At 41.8% G+C, this 20,732-nt stretch overlaps 1 protein-coding gene across 2 annotated transcripts in view; it reads right to left on the reverse strand.

Moving 5' to 3' along the window:
- Positions 1 to 20,732, reverse strand: part of usp53b (ubiquitin specific peptidase 53b) — a 55,813-nt gene extending 35,081 nt beyond the window's left edge. For both annotated transcript variants that reach the window (XM_021619073.2, XM_021619071.2), the window contains exons 1-9: positions 20,196 to 20,732; positions 16,181 to 16,371; positions 15,744 to 15,919; positions 15,416 to 15,508; positions 14,861 to 14,995; positions 12,548 to 12,661; positions 11,868 to 11,950; positions 6,798 to 6,903; positions 410 to 556 (exon numbers count right to left, since the gene is read on the reverse strand). In XM_021619073.2, coding sequence (XP_021474748.2) covers positions 410 to 556; positions 6,798 to 6,903; positions 11,868 to 11,950; positions 12,548 to 12,661; positions 14,861 to 14,995; positions 15,416 to 15,508; positions 15,744 to 15,919; positions 16,181 to 16,247 — 921 coding nt within the window. In that variant the 5' untranslated portion in view covers positions 16,248 to 16,371; positions 20,196 to 20,732. The remainder of the gene's footprint in view (positions 1 to 409; positions 557 to 6,797; positions 6,904 to 11,867; positions 11,951 to 12,547; positions 12,662 to 14,860; positions 14,996 to 15,415; positions 15,509 to 15,743; positions 15,920 to 16,180; positions 16,372 to 20,195) is intronic.

The raw sequence follows: 20,732 nt of genomic DNA on the forward strand, positions 1-20,732 counted from the left end.
ATTCCATGCGTGAAATTGCCAAGAAACTGAAGATTTCGTACAACGCTGTGTAGTTCTCCCTTCACAGAACAGCGCAAACTGGCACTAACCAGAATATAAAGAGGAGTGGGAGGCCCCGGTGCACAACTGAGCAAGAGGACAAGTACATTAGAGTGTCTAGTTTGAGAAACAGACGCCTAACAATATGCTTTTCTGACATTTCTAAGTGACCCCAAACTTTTGAACGGTCGTGTATATTGTTTTATGAATTATTATTGTCATCTTATTCTGTATTATTATCATTGCTATTATTAAAATTAATTTATTAATATTCAATAATCTTGTATATGAACCATTCAGTCAACCGTCAAGCCAAATTTGATGTAAACAAGTAGCGACTAAACTTCCATTGTGTATTTTTAACTCTTACCCCCGAGAGGTTGAGATGTGGACCCAGTGACCTAATCACATCCTCTGTAAGGTCAGACTGCTCTGCGTCCCACACAAAGCCAATGGTGACGATCTCTGGGCAGTTCAGGAGAACCCGACGGATCTTGATGCTCTGGCCACAGTTGCTCTGCAAAGAAGATGAGAAACTATGATCCATGAGAGGTAATTAAAAGCAGAAATCTATTTATAAATCTATGTATTTTATTCCAGAAACCTTGTCAACTTTGCCATGAAACATGTTGCATCATATTGGAATCATAAACTATAATATATACAGAACTATGGTAGCACTTTATAATAACTCCACGTAAATAAAGCATTCATAAGGGATTAGTAAATACGTTTCATAATTTATTATTCACAACTCCCACATTTGTAAATGTTAGTAACCTAGTAACCATTTATAAACAACTTCTAAATGATTTAATAATGATGTATGAGATGTTTAATAAACCATTTCCTAATCGTTAGTTAAGTCTTTTTGTGTGGCCTCATCTAAAGTGTGGGCTATATATACTTTATAAATGCTTTGAGCGACCAGTGTCACAAGATATGCTATTGGTAGATATTCCAGCAGTCTCAAAATGGCCCCTAGAATTTATCAATGGTTAAACAATAAGCACACAACACAGAGGATCTTTAAGAAAATATATTGAAAATGATATTCCAAAACAGTCACACTGCTGTAATAGTGTGATGTGTACCTTTATACAAATGCTGAGGAAAATAACGAAAATGCTAATATATGCACACACAGTGTTTTCGGAAAGTATTCATACCCCTTGACTTTTTCCACATTTTGTTACGTTACAGCCTTACTCTAAAATGGATTAAATAACAAAAAAATCCTCAGCAATCTATACACAATACCTCACAATGATAAAGCAAAAACAGTTTCTTAGTAATGTTTGCAAATGTATTTAAAAAAAACGTATATACCTTATTTACACAAGCATATATTAATGAGATTCGAAATTGAGCTCAGGTGCATCCTGTTTCCATTGATCATCCTTGAGATGATTCCACAACTTAATTGTCCACCTGTGGTAAATTCAATTGATTGGAAATAATTTTTAAAGGCACACACCTGTCTATATAAGGTCCAACAGTTGACAGTGCATGTCTGAGCGAAAACCAAGCCATGAAGTTGAAGGAAAGATCTGAGACAGGATTGTGTCAATTCATAGGTCTGGGGAAGGGTACCAAAAAATGTATGCAGGATTGAAGGTCCCCAAGAACACTGTGGCATCCATCATTCTTCAATGGAATAAGTTTGGAACCACCTAGGCTCTTCCTCTTCCAGGCCAAACTGAGCAATCTGGGGAGAAGGGCCTTGGTCAGGGAGGTGACGAAGAACCCAATTGTCACTCTGACAAAACTCTAGAGTTCCTCTGTGGAGATTGAAGAACCTTCCAGAAGGACAACCATCTCTGCAGCACTCCACCAATCAGTCCTTTATGGTAGACTGGGCAGATGAAAACACCTACTCAGTAAAAGGCACATGACAGCCCACTTGGAGTTTGCCAAAAGGCACCTAAATGACTCTCAGACCATGGGAAACAAAATTCTCTGGTCTGATGAAACCAAGACTGAACTCTTTAGGCTGAATGCCAAGTGTCATATCTGGAGGAAACCTGGCACCATCCCTACAGTGAAGCATTGTGGTGGCAGCATCATGCTGTGGGGCTGTTTTTCAGCGGCAGGGACTGGGGGCAAAGTACAGAGAGATCCTTGATGAAAACCTGCTCCAGATGGCTCAGGAATTCAGACTGGGGCGAAGGTTCACCTTCCAACAGGACAACAACCCTAAGCACACAGCCAAGACCATGCAGGAGTGGCCTCGAGACAAGTCTCTGAATGTCCTTGAGTGGCCCAGCCAGAGCCCGGCTTGAACCCGATTGAACTTCTCTGGAGAGACCTTGAAAATAGCTGTGCAGCAACATCTGATCTGCAGAGAAGAATGGGAGAAACTCCCCAAATACAGGTGTGCCAAGTTTGTAATGTCATACCCAAGAAGACTTGATGCTGTAGTCGGTGCCAAAGGTGCTTAAACAAAGTACTGAGTAAAGGGGTCTGAATACTTATGTAAATGTAATATTTCTGTTTTTACTTTTTATGAAATTAGCAAAAATGTCTAAAAACCTGTTTTTGCTTTGTCATTATGCGGTATTGTGTGTAAATTGATGATAAGAACAAAACAATTTAATACATTTTAGAATAAAGCTGTAACGTAAGAAAATGTGAAAAAAGTCAAGAGGTCTGAATACTTCCCGAAGGCACTGTCCGTGTTTTTTTTGGCAGTGACTTTTCTACCAAACCAAAGTGTGGATTGCAGTCACTCCTTTAGACAGTCGAATCTCAGTTAACCCAGAACTAAAACCTTGCGTGTTTGTGTTTGCGAAGTCTATCCTCGCAAAAGGAAACTCTCCGCCAAAGCAAAAGGAAACTCTCCGCCAAAGCAAAAGGAAACTCTCCGCCAAAGCAAAAGGAAACTCTCCGCCAAAGCAAAAGGAAACTCCGCCAAAGCAAAAGGAAACTATCCACCAAAGCAAAAGGAAACTATCCACCAAAGCAAAAGGAAACTCTCCACCAAAGCAAAAGGAAACTCTCCGCCAAAGCAAAAGGAAACTCTCCGCCAAAGGAAACTCTCCGCCAAAGCCCCTGGCCTCCTTCCGGTAATTTCGCCACACGCACGAAGCGGTCAACGTTTAAGCACTACATTCACCCATTCCTGGTACATCCAAATAATCAGTGACGAAAACCCAAACACTGAAACTACTCCTGCGAACAGATTATTTGGTTTACGCACAGAATTTATCCTCATGAAAAGGTCTACTTAGTGAAATGTCTCTGCCGCATTTAATCAAACCCCTCTGAATCAGAGAGATGGGGAGGGTTGCATTAATGAATCAACATCCTCGGCGCCCAGGGAACAATGGGTTAACGGTGTTGCTCAGGGGCAGAATGACAGATTTTTACCTTGTCAGCTCGGGGATTCGATCCAGCAACCTTCGGTAACTGGCCGAATGCTCCAACCCGCCAGGCTATCTACTGCCCAGAACAGTCCATATACTGCTTACGAGGTAAGGAAGCACATATCTGAATACATTATTCCGCTGAACTATCCCATTACGTTTAAAACCTTACTGCCTTTAAAAGACATGTAAAGTTGCTGCCAAACAAAGCCATGTGTGAATTTAGTCAGCGGTTAAAAGACTGAGGCACTGCAGGCATTTGAAGTTTATACATGTAACATTTCTAACTGCAAATCATACATGTAACATTTATACCTCAATCATATATCAGTAGTATTGAATAAATAAAAATCCACTAGTGAAAAATTGCTGTTGTGTGTAGGCTACATCTCCCTGTTTTATTTTTTTATTTTTTTTTTATTTTACCTTTATTTAACCAGGCAAGTCAGTTAAGAACAAATTCTTATTTTCAATGACGGCCTGGGAACAGTGGGTTAACTGCCTGTTCAGGGGCAGAACGACAGATTTGTACCTTGTCAGCTCGGGGGTTTGAACTCGCAACCTTCCGGTTACTAGTCCAACGCTCTAACCACTAGGCTACCCTGCCGCCCCATGATGATTATGATTATGATTATTTTGCGTTGGCGAGGTTGACAACATAAGCAGAACATTCCATTACAACGCTTCCTCAAGTCCTGACATCAGATGTTTGACTATATACACTGCTCAAAAAAAATAAAGGGAACACTTAAACAACACAATGTAACTCCAAGTCAATCACACTTCTGTGAAATCAAACTGTCCACTTAGGAAGCAACACTGATTGACAATAAATTTCACATGCTGTTGTGCAAATGGAATAGACAACAGGTGGAAATTATAGGCAATTAGCAAGACACCCCCAATAAAGGAGTGGTTCTGCAGGTGGGGACCACAGACCACTTCTCAGTTCCTATGCTTCCTGGCTGATGTTTTGGTCACTTTTGAATGCTGGCGGTGCTTTCACTCTAGTGGTAGCATGAGACGGAGTCTACAACCCACACAAGTGGCTCAGGTAGTGCAACTCATCCAGGATGGCACATCAATGCGAGCTGTGGCAAGAAGGTTTGCTGTGTCTGTCAGCGTAGTGTCCAGAGCATGGAGGCGCTACCAGGAGACGGGCCAGTACATCAGGAGACGTGGAGGAGGCCGTAGGATGGCAATAACCCAGCAGCAGGACCGCTACCTCCGCCTTTGTGCAAGGAGGAGCACTGCCAGAGCCATGCAAAATGACCTCCAGCAGGCCACAAATGTGCATGTGTCTGCTCAAACGGTCAGAAACAGACTCCATGAGGGTGGTATGAGGGCCCGATGTCCACAGGTGGGGTTTGTGCTTACAGCCCAACACCGTGCAGGACGTTTGGCATTTGCCAGAGAACACCAAGATTGGCAAATTCGCCACTGGCGCCCTGTGCTCTTCACAGATGAAAGCAGGTTCACACTGAGCACGTGACAGACTTGAGTCTGGAGACGCCGTGGAGAACGTTCTGCTGCCTGCAACATCCTACAGCATGACCGGTTTGGCGGTGGGTCAGTCATGGTGTGGGGTGGCATTTCTTTGTGGGGCCGCACAGCCCTCCATGTGCTCGCCAGAGGTAGCCTGACTGCCATTAGGTACCGAGATGAGATCCTCAGACCCCTTGTGAGACCATATGCTGGTGCGGTTGGCCCTGGGTTCCTCCTAATGAAAGACAATGCTAGACCTCATGTGGCTGGAGTGTGTCAGCAGTTCCTGCAAGAGGAAGGCATTGATGCTATGGACTGGCCCGCCCGTTCCCCAGACCTGAATCCAATTGAGCACATCTGGGACATCATGTCTCGCTCCATCCACCAACGCCACGTTGCACCACAGACTGTCCAGGAGTTGGCGGATGCTTTAGTCCAGGTCTGGGAGGAGATCCCTCAGGAGACCATCCGCCACCTCATCAGGAGCATGCCCAGGCGTTGTAGGGAGGCCACACACACTACTGAGCCTCATTTTGACTTGTTTTAAGGACATTACATCAAAGTTGGATCAGCCTGTAGTGTGGTTTTCCACTTAAATTTTGAGTGTGACTCCAAATCCAGACCTCCATGGGTTGATACATTTCATTTCCATTGATAATTTTTGTGTGATTTTGCTGTCAGCACATTCAACTATGTAAAGAAACATTTATTTAATAAGAATATTTCATTCATTCAGATCTAGGATGTGTTATTTTAGTGTTCCCTTTACTTTTTTGAGCAGTGTATTTTCTTAAAGACCCTCTGTATTGTGTGCTTATTGTTTAACCATTGATATGTTCTAGGGGCCATTTTGAGACCTTCAGGAGCATCAGGTACTGCTGGAATGTCTACCAATGGCCAACTTTTTGTGAGAAATTACACTGGTATCTCAAAATATTTATTAAGTATTTTTAAGATATAAATAGCTCACACTACTAGACGAGGCCATGCAAAAATACTTAACTAAGGAATAGAAATACATTAAACATATTTTAAACGGAGTAATGATTAATAAATGATGAATAAACTATTTACTAATCCTTTATAATTATTATTTACATGTTGTTAATTATTCTTAATGTTGTTAATATGAAAAATGTAAAACAACTTTCATTACAGAAAATACAAAAATAGCTTTAATATCTAACTTTAAGAATCCTGTGTGATATGATTTTATTTTTCCCAGGCACAGTAGAAAGGGTTAATGGAACATAGCACTTTCACCAGGGCTGACGCACATTGAAGTGGTAGACCAGTGCTAGCCAATCGAGATGAGAGAGCAACAGTGGATAAGCCTTAACTGCTATTTATATCCCTAGCACTAGTCTGGCAGCCTTTCCTTCAGGCCTGTTCCCATCATAATGTCACACAGCAGAATACAGACAGTAGAAATCAGCTCGATGCGGGTTTGAATGAAATAATGTCTGGATCTGCATTCACTTGCTTTGGGATACTGCAGGTACAGTAGCTATAATATATTGTTCTGATGGTCATACTTTAAGGGTTCAGTTCAATAAAACAGTATTGTAGTATTTAAAGAGTAGCGTTGACTGTGAAGAAGTTTCCCATTGTATTTTATATCACAGAATGTTTTTGATACTGATAGAATAGCTGGTAGAATCCATTCATACTGAACATTGCTTCAGTAAGGGACTCACACAGTTCAGAAAGCATAAAAAAATCCATTGGAGTCATGTACTGCTCGAAGCTGGGATGACTTCCTCTAAATGACACATTGCAGTCACATTGTTCAGCACCAACTTTATGGCTGCATAGATAACAACATGGCCACATGTCAAAAACAAATATATCACATTGGATATTCGACTTCAAACTATGTTTCACAATGAAAATGAGCTAGCAACATACTGGACAGTTCCGTAGGTCACCGATGGTGTTTGCCGCCTGCAGCAATTCCCCGAACATGTCCGACCGAAGCCTGTCGTTCTTCCCCAGGACGTGGCCCACCTGTTGGCTGGGACACAGAGGAGGCGGGATAATAGGGGTGTCTTTCTGCACTGTAAATCACATAAGCCTTATCCAAAACTAACAGCAAGTGGAAGAGGAACAATGTATGCAGTGACCCTTAGCAGGCTAGTACGGTCACACTTTACATTAGTGCCTTACAGCCCTTATTACTGTGTAATTATTTCTGTAAGTACAGTACAGTCACTGTGTAGTTACTACACTGTACTGACACACTGTACTTACCACACACAAGTTAAACAGTTATAATAACATTGTAGTGTAAAGTCTTACCTACCACTAGCACATTATGCAGTTGGAGTACTTTGGAACTAATAGTTTAGTTGGACGACCAACTAGAGCAGTAGGTCTATTCTATAACTAGCTGTGCTTACACACCTAGTACAAGGCATTCGCATAGGTTATTGCCTTAATAGTTATCGTAGAATGATGCCTATGCACTGTCAAATCAAATGTTGTCAAATCAAATGTTATTTGTCGCATGCTTCATAAAACAACAGGTGAAATGCTTACGTACAGGTTTTTCCCAACAATGCAGAGAGAAAAATATAGAAAAAATAATAACACAAGGAATACATACACAATGAGTAATGATAACTTGCTTAGACACTAAGTGTACACAACATTAGGAACACCTGCTCTTTTCATGACATAGACTGACCAGGTGAACCCAGGTGAAAGCTATGATCCCTTATTGCTATCACCTGTTAAATCCACTTCAATCAGTATAGATGAAGGGGGGAGACAGGTTAAATAATTATTTTAAGCCATAAGACAATTGAGACATGGATTGTATATGTGTGCCATTCAGAGGGTGAATGGGCAAGACAATATATTTAAGTGCCTTTGAAAGTGGTATGGTAGTAGTTGCCAGGCATATCCGTTTGAGTGTGTCAAGAACTGCAACGTTGCTGGGTTTTTCACACTCAATAGTTTCCCTTCTGTATCAAGAATGGTTCACCACCCAAAGGATATCCAGGCCAGCATCCCTGTGGAACGCATTCGGCACCTTGTAGTCCATGCCCTGACAAATTGAGGTTATCGATGTGCAGGGGTACGAGGTAATTGAAGTAGATACATTATTTATACAAAAGTATGTGAACACCCCTTCAAATTACTGTATTCTGCTATTTCAGTCACACCTGTGCACACAGCCATGCAATCTCCATAGACAAACATTGGCAGTAGAATGGCCTTACAGAAGAGCTCAGTGACTTTCAACATGGCACCGTCATAGGATGTCACCTTTCCAACAAGTCAATTTGTCAAATTTCTGCCCTGCTAGAGATGCCGCGGTCAACTGTAGGTGCTGTTATTGTGAAGTAAAAACGTCTAGGAGCAACAACAGCTCAGCAGCAAATTGTTAGGTCACAAGCTCAAAGAACGGGAATGCCCCCGAATGCTGAAGTGCCCAGCGCGTAAAAATCGTCTGTCCTCGGTTGCAACACTCACTACATACAATAACTGTTCGTAGGGAGCTTCATGAAATAGGTTTCCATGGCCGAGCAGCCGCACACAAGCCTAAGATCACCATGCACAATGTCAAGCGTCAGCTGGAATGGTGTAAGCGCGCCGTCATTGGACTCTGGAGCATTGGAAATGTGTTCTTTGGAGTGATGAATCATGCTTCACCATCTGGAAGTCCGAATGACAAATTTGGGTTTGGCGGACGCCAGGAGAATGCGACCTGCCCCAATGCATGGTGCCGATTGTAAAGTTTGGTAGAGGAGGAATAATGGGGCTGTTTTTATGATTTGGGCTAGGCCCCTTTGTTACAGTGAAGGGAAATCTTAATGCTACAGCATACAATGACATTAATCTAGACGATTCTGTGCTTCCAACTTTTTGGCAAGAGTTTGGGGAAGGCCCTTTCCTGTTTCAGCATGACAATACCCCCGTGCAAAAGTGAGGTCCATACAGAAATGGTTTGTCGAGGTCGGTGAGGAAGAACTTGACAGGCCTGCACTGACCCTGACCTCAACTCCATCAAACACATTTGGGATGAATTGGAATGCAGACTGCGAGTAAGGCCTAATCGCCCAACATCAGTGCCCGCAGCAGTACCCGCAGCAATGTTCCAACATCTAGTGGAAAGCCTTCACAGAAGAGTGGAGGCTGTTATAGCAGCAAAGGGACCAACTCCATATTAATGCCCATGATTATGGAATGAGATGTTCGACGAGCAGGTGTCCACATACTTTTGGCCATGTATTGTATGTACATATAGGTAGGGGTAAAGTGACTAGGCATCAGGATATATTATAAACAGTAGCAGCAGTGTATGTGATGAGTCAAAATAGTTAGAAGAGCTAGTGCAAAGAGGGTCAATGCAGATAGTCCGGGTAGCTATTTGTTGAACTATTTAGTAGTCTTATGGCTTGTGGGTAGTTTACGGTCCTGTTGGTTACAGACTGGGTGCATCGGGACCACTTGCCGTGCGGTAGCAGAGAGTAAAGTCTATGACTTGGGTGGTTGGAATTTTTGTTAATTTATAAGGCCTTCTTCTGACATCGCCTGGTATAGGCGTCCTGGATGGCAATGCCATGCGTAGCACCTTGCGGTCGGATGCCAAGCAGTTGCCATACAAAGTGGTGATGCAGCCAGTCAAGATGCTCTCAATGGTGCAGCTGTAGAACTTTTTGAGGATCTGAAGGCCCCTGCCAAATCTTTTCAGCCTCCTGAGGGGGAGGACTGTGTTGGTGTGTAACTTGAAGCTCTTGAAGCTCTCAAACGAGCTGATCATGTAGTTCATGATCAGCTCGTTTGTCTTGCTGATGTTGAGGGAGAGGTTGTTTTCCTGGCACCACACTACCAGGTCACAGACCTCCTCTCTATAGGCGGCAGGGTAGCCTAGTGGTTAGAGCCGGAAGGTTGCAAGTTCAAACCCCCGAGCTAACAAGGTACAAATCTGTCGTTCTGCCCCTGAACAGGCAGTTAACCTACTGTTCCTAGGCCGTCATTGAAAACTCGGGGGTTTGAACTTGCAACCTTCTGGTTACTAGTCCAACGCTCTAACCACTAGGTCCAGAGTGCCTGGGATGATGGTGTTGATGTGAGCCATGACCAGACTTTCAAAGCATTTCATGGCTACAGATGTGTGAGTGCTACGTGCTACGGCGGGATAGCCATTTAGACAAGTTACCTTGGCATTCTTGGGCACAGGGAATATGGGGGTCTGCTTGAAACATGCATTTATTACAGACTGGGTCAGGGAGAGGTTGATATCAGTGAAAACACCAGACAGCTGGTCAGAACATGCTCTGACTAAGCATCCTCTGACTAAGCATCCTGGTAATCCATCTGGCCCCGCGGCCTTGTAAATGTTAACCTGTTTAAAGGTTTGACTCACATTGGCTGCGGAGAGCGAGATCACACAGTTGTCCAGAACTACTTCTGCACTCATGCATGGTTCAGTGTTGCTTGCCTCGAAGCATGCATAGACGGCATTTAGCTTGTCTGCTAGGCTTGTGTCACTGGGCAGCTCGAGGCTGGGTTTCACTTTGTAATCTGTGATAATGTGCAAGCATTGCTACATCCGACGAGTGTCAGAGCCGGCGTAGTAGGATTCGATACTAGTCTTGTATTGACGTTTTGCCTTTTTGATGGCTCCTAGAAGGTCTGTGGGATTTCTTATAAGCGTCCGGATCAGTATCTTGGTCCCTGAAAGCAGCAGCTCTTGCCTTTAGCTCAGTGAGGATGTTGCCCTTAATCCATGGCTTCTGGTTGGGATATGTACACTGTGGGGACGATGTCTTCGAGGCAATAATTAATAAAGCCAGTGACTGATGTGGCAAACTCCTCAACATTATCAGATGAATCCCGGAACATATTCCAGTCTGTGCTAGCAAAACAGTTCTGTAGCTTAGCATTCACTTCATCAGACCACTTCCGTATTGAGTGCATCACTGGTACTTCCTGTTTGAGTTTTTCTTGTAAGCAGGAATCAGGAGGATAGAGTTATGGTCAGATTTGCCAAAGGGAAGGTGAGGGAAACGCCTTGTACGGATTTCTGTGTGTGGAGTAAAGGTGATCTAGAGTTGTGTTGCCTCTAGTTGCACAGGTGACATGATGGTAAAATTAGTTAAAACAAAAAGTGCCCCCCCTGGAAAAACACCCCCTCTGGATGAGAATTTTCTTGTTTGCTTATGGCCCTATACACCTTGTTGAGTGTGGTCATAGTGCCAGCATCAGTTTGTGGTGGTAAATAGACAGCTATCAAAAATCTAGATGATAACACTCTTGGTAAATAGTATGGTGTGCAGCTTATTATGAGGTATTCTAACTCAGGTGAGCAAAAATCTGCCACTTTCTTAACATTAGAGATTGATCACCAGCCGTTGTTAATAAAGAGACACACCCCTCCCCCCCTCTCATCTTACCCGAAGCTGCTGTCTGATCTTGATTGTGCATGGAAAAGCCAGTGAGGTGTATATTATCCAAGTTTGTTCAGTCACGACTTCGAGAAACATAGGATATTATGGTTCTTCAGGTTCCATTGATAGGATAGTCTCGAACGGAGCTCGTCCAGTTTGTTATGTAGTGATTGTACATTCGCCTACAAAACAGAGGGCAATGACGTTCTAGATGCTCGCTGACATAGCTTAATCATGACTCTGCCTCGCTTGCCTCTCTTTCTCCGCCTGTTCCTCTTTCGAATCCCGGCGATCCGGGCCTGGTCCGGGGTAAGCATAATGTCCAGAGTTGCCGACTCATTGTAGTAGAAATGTTTTTCCAAATCGAGGTTAGTGATCGCTGTTCTGATGTCCAGAAGCTGTTTTCGGTCACAGGAAATGATGGTGGAAATAAGTTAAGATCAGCGTAAAAAAACACAAAATATTAGGAGCCCGTAAGACGGCAGCTATCCACTGCAGCGCCATCTCACCAGAGAATCCAATTTTGGCTTAGGGCAAAGATTCAGTTCAGTTTGACAAGTTTCTTAGAGGAAGTACTTACCACAGGGCTGTGGTGGAAACATAATGCACTAGCTCTGTGAAAGGAAGGGGGTCCGAGGAGGCGCCACAACTACGACATACAAACTGTAGGTGGAGAAAAACAAGGTTCATGTCAAATTAAAATAACAGAATAACTATAGAGAAAGTTGAAATTGGAAATCCGACGATATGTGTATAGGCCTAATCAGATTGGCCTTCGGGTCATCTATATACAGTATATTTGACAAAATCTCATTTATGCTTTAAAAAAAAAAACATCTTCCCTTAGCTGTGTATGTTTGCTGTGTGTATGCTTTTATTTATGCATGTATATGTCTTTCTTAAGTGGTGTAAGAATTCCCCATCGGGGACAATAAAGATCTATTGAATTGACTTGGTTTAATAATATTTTTGTTGTTAGTGAGTATCTCACTATTGGGTAACACTTTACTTAAGGCATACAGTATTATTACTTGTTACAAGAATGTATAAGTCCTTATAACTGTTTTATAAAGGAACTTATTAAATGCTACATCTTTTTATGTGGAAATGTATCAACTGAAAATGGCTGAAAATAGCAGTTTCATTATAAGATGAAAACACATTATAAACACTTCATAAATACTGATTGTTATCCAATAGTCTGTATGTCTCTCCTTTTCCCTCTTCCCAATCAACAGTGGAATAAATACATCACATTACCTGTTCATAAAGTGTCATGGCAAACTTCTGGTGGGTAATGCAGGACTTGGATGTGCAGGTCTCAGTCGCTGTGTCAGAAACTATGTGCAGGTGAATCCTCTCCAGAATGTTCTCCTTGTGCACCAAGAATGAAACAAAATGAGGTCAGACATCTGAAGTCAGTTACTGTTAAGAGTTTTCCATTACATCCTTAGCATATGAAGTCCAAACTATCCTGATACACATATTTGTGAGTAAAAACATAACAGTGTACACTGAGTGTACAAAACATTAAGAACACCTTCCTAATATTGAGTTGCACTTGTAGTCCATGCCTCAATTCGTCAGACCATGGACTATAAGGTGTCGAAAGCATTCCACAGGGATGATGGTCCATGTTGACTCCAATTCTTCCCACAGTTATGTGGCTTTAAGTTAAGTTTGCTGGATGTCCTTTGGGTGGTGGACAATTCTCGATACACACGGCAAACTGTTGAGCGTGAAAAACCTAGCAGTGATGCAGTTATTGACACACTCAAACCGGTGCGCCTGGCACCTACTACCACACACCGTTCAAAGGCACTTCAATCTTTTGTCTTGGCCATTCACCCTCTGAATGGGACACATCTGTCCATAATGAAGCGAGGCTCTGCCTTCTTAACAATACTATCCACAAGACAGGTCCTACAGGCCATAGTTTTGTCGCACCTGGACTACTGTTCAGTCGTGTGGTCAGGTGCCACAAAGAGGGACTTAGGAAAATTACAATTGGCTCAGAACAGGGCAGCACGGCTGGCCCTTAAATGTACACGGGCAGCTAACATTAATGATATGCATGTCAATCTCTCATGGTTCAAAGTGGAGGAGAGATTGACTTCATCACTACTTGTTTTTGTAAGAGGTGTTGACAAGCTGAATGCACCGAGCTGTTTAAACTACTCCAGTAGTACAAAGCTCGGAGACCCATGCATACCTCGCAAGAGATGTCTTCACAATCCCCAAGTCCAGAACAGACTATGGGAGGTGCACAGTACTACATAGAGCCATGACTACATTGAACTATATTCCACATCAGGTAACTGATGCAAGCAGTAGAATCAGATTTTTTTTTAAGATAAAAAAACATCTTATGGAACAGCGGGGAGTGTAAAGAGACACACACACACACACACAGGTACAGACACACGCATACGCACACAGGCACTAGCACACGCACTCCCCACACACGTACATTGTAATATTGTTGTATGGTGGTATTATACATTTTGTATTGTAGATATGTAGTGGTGGTACAGTATAATGTTATAGGATGTACTGTTTTATCTATGTGTAATGTAAGTGCCGTAATGTGCTTGGACCCCAGGAAGACCCCTTTGCAGCAGATAATGGGGATCCCTAATAAATACAAATACATACACAATCCATGTCCCAATTGTCTCAAAGCTTCTTTAACCTGTCTCCTCCCCTTTATCTACACTGATTGAAGTGGTGACATCAATAAGGGATCATAGATTCCATCTGTTCAGTCTATGTCATGGAAAGAGCAGGTTTTCCTAATGTTTGGTACACTCAGTGTATATTAAATCATTTATCTCGCACTATCCGTTTAAAATGACTGTTCACTGATATATTATGTTGAATTTTAATGACTATCAATGGCCATGCTAATGTTAGCCGAAAATGCTAACATGCAAAGTAAGCATACAGAAATATTAAACAAGTACTTCAATCCTGATTCAGTGGTGAACTATTAATATACTGTGCAAAAATTCACATTTCAACTATGTAATCAATGAAACAATGTTAACAGAGTTGACCAAAAAGAAACTCAACTGCTCAAAATTTGAAATGTATTTTTTTTGCAGCATAGGAGAAATGTCATCTTGTCTTACCCCTGGCGTCTTCCTGGGTTGTTATGGTCTTCAGCTAAGATGGTACCATTGGACAGCTCTGGGAGAATCCCCAAATATCTCAGTTGGAGCTATAACCTTGTCTGTGCTAAGCAGAAAATACCCTCTGACCTCCTAGCTTCTGTTCTTTTAGCTCAGTGTTTCCCAAACCTCTCCTTAAAGTACCCCTAGCCGTTTGCCCTTATTTGATTTATTCCAGAACTATCACAGCTGACTTAACTGGTTAAGTGACTAGTTGAATCAGGTGTATTTGTACTGGAATACATAGAGTAGGCTGGGTTAGGGTTGCAAAATTACTTTTGGGAAAGTTACTGGAATTTAGCTAATTTAAGGGGTACCAAAGAAGAGTTTTGGGAAACTACTTTAGTTCAATAAAAAAGGCATTGCGACCGCTAAAAAAGAAAGCGCTACAGTTCTGACTTACAAAGCACTCTGCAGCGTCATCCATGTGGCCTAGTTGGAAGCGTTGCTCGTCCTTAAAGGTTTCGGCAAGGGCGTGGCGCAGGCTATCTGAAGGCAACGCTCGCTCTCGGCTCTCCTGGAACTGGCTGAAAATACTCTGCAGGGGGAAAATGCATCGTAGAGAATTACTTAGTACTGTAAGTTGCCTTACTTATCAAGTCACTAAGGGCCGGTTTCCTGGACCCAGAAAGAATGTTCAATGCAGTCCAGGATTAGTCTTAATTCTAGATGTGGAACACTGCCGACTAGGCACAGACGTCAATTTTACATCTATTTCATGTTGGATCAACGTTATTTTATTGAAATGAAGTGGAAAAAATATTGATTCAACCAGTGTGTTCCCAGTGGGTGGGTTTAAAATATCTATAATATCAATGGCTATTTTTGTTTAAATAGAAACATAATAACTATTCTACATTTAATGAGTGGTATGGTGAACTTGGACATCTTGTGATCTCTTGAATAAGTCATCAAACTAGGTGGAAGATGTATTGTGATGATGATATTATATACAAACCTTTAAAGCGCAGAAAATGCAGGCATCCCCTAGACAAAAATGACCAGGAAGCTGTCTCAAACTCCTCCTGAAAATGTCCAACTGCCATAGCACCTGTTCCGGTGAAATGACAGACAGGTCACATTTATATGTGTATTAATCGAACAAAATCTGTAACATAAAATGTTATTACTGTTTTAGTCCTACATGAAGTTATACATGAAACGTAGACCTAGGTCCTACTTAGAACATGGATACATCTTAATTCAGTAGTAATCTTGCCCCTTAGCCTTCCATAGGAAATAAGCTATGTTTAAACTATTGCATATTGACAAGGTTTAGCACTCACCTGTACGGCACTGTTGAGGAAGCAGCTATTCTGGCCTGGTTCGTTCAGCAGGCCTTTGGTGAGAGCCAGAGACAACATGCTCCCAGGCTGATAGGACTTCCCCAGACCCCCACCACCACCAACACCTCCAGGCTTTTTGAAGAGTTTGACCCATGCCAGAGAGTTAGAGCCTGACCCTGGAGGGAGAGTAGTCACCAGTTGTTTTTATGTTCTAATAGCAATGGGATATACAAATGTGGCTCTTGGACCAGGAGTTTAAGACCCCTGTTATGAGATATATCCATAGAAAACACTTTAATCATACAATACATCCTGAGGGGTAAGTCCTTATGTGTCCATGTAAATCTTAGAGAGGAAATAGCACTTGGCCACTGGTTATGATCATACATTGGGTTTGGTAGGATTTAGTGACTTGTGTGATGGGAGCTGTTGTTTACCTTCTCCGGAGAGTGGGGGAGGTTTGCCACAGCTGGACATACTGGGAAGAGGGAGCTGGCAGGCCATGGGACCAATCCATTACATCCCTGCCTCGCACTTCCAAAGAGATCCATTGAAGTCATTCCCAGGCTCATCCATAGGGAAGCTTTGGAATAGCACTATTGTACATTGAATGACAATGGGACCAAGTCTAAAGAGAGATGGGACAAATCGTTGGCTTTAAAAAAAAAACGTTGGGCAATGACGGCACAAACAGCACAAAGCATCATTCTGTTACCAAACTTTGCATCTGCTCTGTTCTACAAGTAAATGTGCTTTTGTAAAAAAAAAAATGCAGGAATTGTTAAAAGTAGTAGCCATTGGTTTTTGTTTGAAATACATTTTAAAGTGAAAAATCTGGTTCTCAATGTCACTCTGTTACCGTTGCATTGCCCTAATATTTAATAGCAGTGAGTTACCACTTAAGTTCTCATGTATCTAACTTGAATATTTTCCCTGTGTTCATTTTCAAATAGATTTTTTGAACAGATTAGGGAGATACAAATTAACAGTTGAAACAGTTTTTCAGTAAAATGCATCATAGTTTAAGCCAATTGTCAATGCTATTTGTGATACAATTTCCTGGTTTCCCATAGCCACCCCTTACTGGTGCTTGGTCCCCGCTCTGGCCCCCCATTAAAATACTGCTTAGAATCGCCCCTGCTATTATGTTGCGTTACTGCCATTGTTTTATCCTATGCCTTAATACATTGTTTATGACATTCTCAAAGTGTTAAGATTTTATTTTACATACACCTAAATAGAATCATGATGATGATAGTTATATAAGTGACTATAGATACTAGATACTAGTGACCACAGAGACTAGGCCTACAGTTGCAATGGCTTCTCTGTGTTGTGATTGACATGAGCTGGGTGGACAATGTTGGAACTGTATAGCTTACTTGGACACTGAATCAACAGTCAGTTCACAGGCCGTAGCTGCATTTTCAAGTCACGGGTTGTCACAGCACTGAAAAATACAGTTCACCCTGGCATTTCATCAAATTATTTAATCACTTTAGGACTGTGTGAAGGTCCGGATACTCCCCATACCAAAACAGCACATATAGTTTGCTAACTAGGCCAATGAGGCTCCCTGCAGGGTTGGGGTCAATATGAATGGAAGTCAGTCGATTCTGGAAGTAAACTGACATTCCAAGCGAATAATTGAAAAAAGGGCATCTATTTACAATGACTTCTCAATTAACTGAAAAGTAGAAGATACACTACATGACCAAAAGTATGTGGACACCTGCTCGTCGAACATCTCATTCCAAAATCATGGGCATCAATATGGAGTTGGTCCCCTCTTTCCTGCTATAACAGCCTCCACTCTTCTGGAAAGGCTTTCAACTAGATGTTGAAACATTGCTGCGGGGACTTGATTCCATTCAGCCACAAGAGCATTAGTGAGGTTGGGCGAATCTGACGGATTCATCCATCAGACTGTCAGATGGTGAAGCGTTATTCATCACTCCAGAGAACACGTTTCCACTGCTCCAGAGTTCAATGGCTTTACACCACTCATGTGCAATAGTGCTCTTAGGCTTGTGTGCAGCTGCTCGGCCATGGAAATCCATTTCATGAAGCTCCTGACGAACAGTTATTCTGCTGACGTTGCTTCCAGAGGCAGTTTGGAACTCTGTAGTGAGAATTGCAACGGAGGACAGATGATTTTAACATGCTTCAGCACTCGGAGGTCCCATTCTTTGAGCTTGTGTGGCTACCACTTTGCTGCTGAGACGTTGTTGCTCCTAGATGTTTCCACTTCATAATAACAACACTTACAGTTGACCAGGGCAGCTCTAGCATGAAAGAAATTTGACCAACCGACTTGTTGGAAAGGTGGCATCCTATGACGGTGCCACGTTGAAACTCATGGAGCTCTTCAGTAAGGCCATTTATTTTTTATTTTTTTATTTAACCTTAATTTAACTAGGCAAGCCAGTTAAGAACAAATTCGGGGACGGGGGCTGGGATTAATAATAAAATTAATTAAATAAAATATAGGACAAAACACACATCACGACAAGAAATTCTTCTGCCAATGTTTGTCTATGGAGATTGCATTCCTGTCTGCTCGATGTTATACATCTGTCAGCAACGGGTGTGGACGAAATAGCCGAATCCACTAATTTGAAGGGGTGTCCACACACTTTTGTATATATAGTGTATTAAAAAAAAAAAAAATTAAATCATTGTTTTTATTTTTATTTTATTTAAATCACTTCCTGAATTGACTGCCTTCGATTCAAATTTACCCAAACATTACAGACAGGACAGGTTGTTGATCTTGTTGCTGAGCTGTGATGCTGCCGAGTCTTGATGTTTTCCAGGAATCCACAGAATTAATTCCATATGAAGTAGGATTAGGCCTCGGCCAAGTAATAAGCCTAATAGCCTACAGGTAGGTAACCCAGAAGCACATTACAAAACCTTTGCTCCCAGGTTGCTCTTATAGGAGTGTAATAACACTGTAATTGCACTTTATTCTACATTGAACTCCATCTCTATCACTATGTGATTGTAAAGCATTACTAAAATAATATGTTATTACAATGTTGTTATTGTAGTAATTACAGTGTTAATACACAGGTATAAGAGCAAAAATAATGGAAATGTTACCGGTAAAGCATCTCATCCTCTTCTCTAAGAGTTGGCTATGGACTATCACTTTAATGTTTCTAATCCATAAAGACACTGCTATATAACACATAATATTTTATATTCTATAATATTTTCTGGGTCCAACCAGCCACATTTTTCTTGGAAGATGGTTATCCTCCTTCTGTCTGACAATGTAGTCAGATGTGCCATGGAAACAATGAGCAGGATGAATTATACCTCCCATTAATACTGTATCTGTGTCCCAAATGGCACCCTATTCCCTTTGAAGTTCTCTACTTTTGACCAGGACCCATACGGAACTATATGGGGAATAGGGTGCCATTTGGGATGCATCCAATAGCTCCTACTAATAGCCATGTATTAAACAAGAAGCCCTGTATTAAGACATATAAATCCCAACCCAAAGTACTCTACAAACCTACTTCAGGGATCATACAAGAGCTAGAGGCAATAGCACCAGCATTCCATCTGATATTGTTTCATAACTACCTAGATGTAGGGGCTAGAGGATGTTTGCTTCTGGAGAGGGCTGCAGCTTGGTTTGAAAAAGCTATAAGCCCTGTCCAGAAACAACCTGTTAGCCACTAATGCAGATCTGAAAGGTTTGGATAAGAATAAGCAACATGACAGAACATCCCACCTATCGATACATTACTTTAGGTATGCATGAAATTAGATGTGTTTTTTTGTGAACTATCCTTTCACATTATGTTTGCCATCACTGACTTAAGCATAATATCTAACTGCATCTGTAGTTGACCCATGTTTCTCCTTATTTTTGCTATTTGCAAATAATATGTTTTTGCTTGTAAGAATCAAATATTTACAAAATGTGCAAGATGTTTACTGGATACACTAGATACACTGCCTTCAATTCGAATTGAGCCCAACCCTGGTGTCCAGGCTAGTTATCCAGCCCATGTTGTGACCAAAAAGTGGTACAGTATACATATGAACCTGAATAATCACAAGCAAATAGACGTGAACAAATATTATTCAATGTGTTTATCTGCACATGTGGTGTATTCTTCAAATAGAAAAATGATGCTTATCAAAGCCCTATAATTATAACCTAAACCTTCATATGATTTAATTTAGCCGAAAATTCTCCATCCTTGCATGCACTGTATTAATCGAAATAGCGAGGGGTTTACACGAACATGAGGGACTTTTCTACCACGCATAGGGCTACTTCAGATGCCATTACATATCGTGCAATTTACACCTGTTAGGACGCATGCGTGTTATGGGGGAACCGCTTTATTTACCGCAACTCGCATCACTGCATCACAGAAAAACATACCCGTTCGATACAAAATGTCATAGCACACATGCAATACTCACCGTATCTCGTCGATGATATTTGGCCGATATAATAGATCTCCCAAAGCAGCTTAGTTGTCAACATTAGATTGCCACAAGTTTTGTCCCGTAAAAATCCTATAAGCAAAAATGACTGCAATAGACTACACAGACACGCTCGTGGATGTCAGGTAGTACTGGTGGATGGAATCTGTGGGCAAATGCAGTATTAAGGCCTGCATAGCTACAATAAATTCCTACGTTAGTGCAGTGATACAATTCCAACCCGCATTTTAACCGTCATACCCGAATACTTTTTAGCTCTTGTCTTATTCTAGCCTGACAATTTTCTTGCTGTTTTGACGTTTTCGGTTCAACAGCGGAATTCATTTCGGGAAATAAATCCAGCAGCGGTCTATGCCTGAATGTCATCCGCAGATTAGTGATGTTTTGAGAGTTGCGAGGTCAAAATCCGCCCCTAGTGTACAGTAGCCTAATGCAATTCCAAAAGAGAAATTTCGGCCGCATGGGCGCATTTGATAGCAAATTGCTTGTCTCGCAGAGCAGACAAGCATTCGG

Source organism: Oncorhynchus mykiss, chromosome 10 (genome assembly GCF_013265735.2).
Source record: "Oncorhynchus mykiss isolate Arlee chromosome 10, USDA_OmykA_1.1, whole genome shotgun sequence".
In the NCBI taxonomy this organism is placed as follows: domain Eukaryota; kingdom Metazoa; phylum Chordata; class Actinopteri; order Salmoniformes; family Salmonidae; genus Oncorhynchus; species Oncorhynchus mykiss.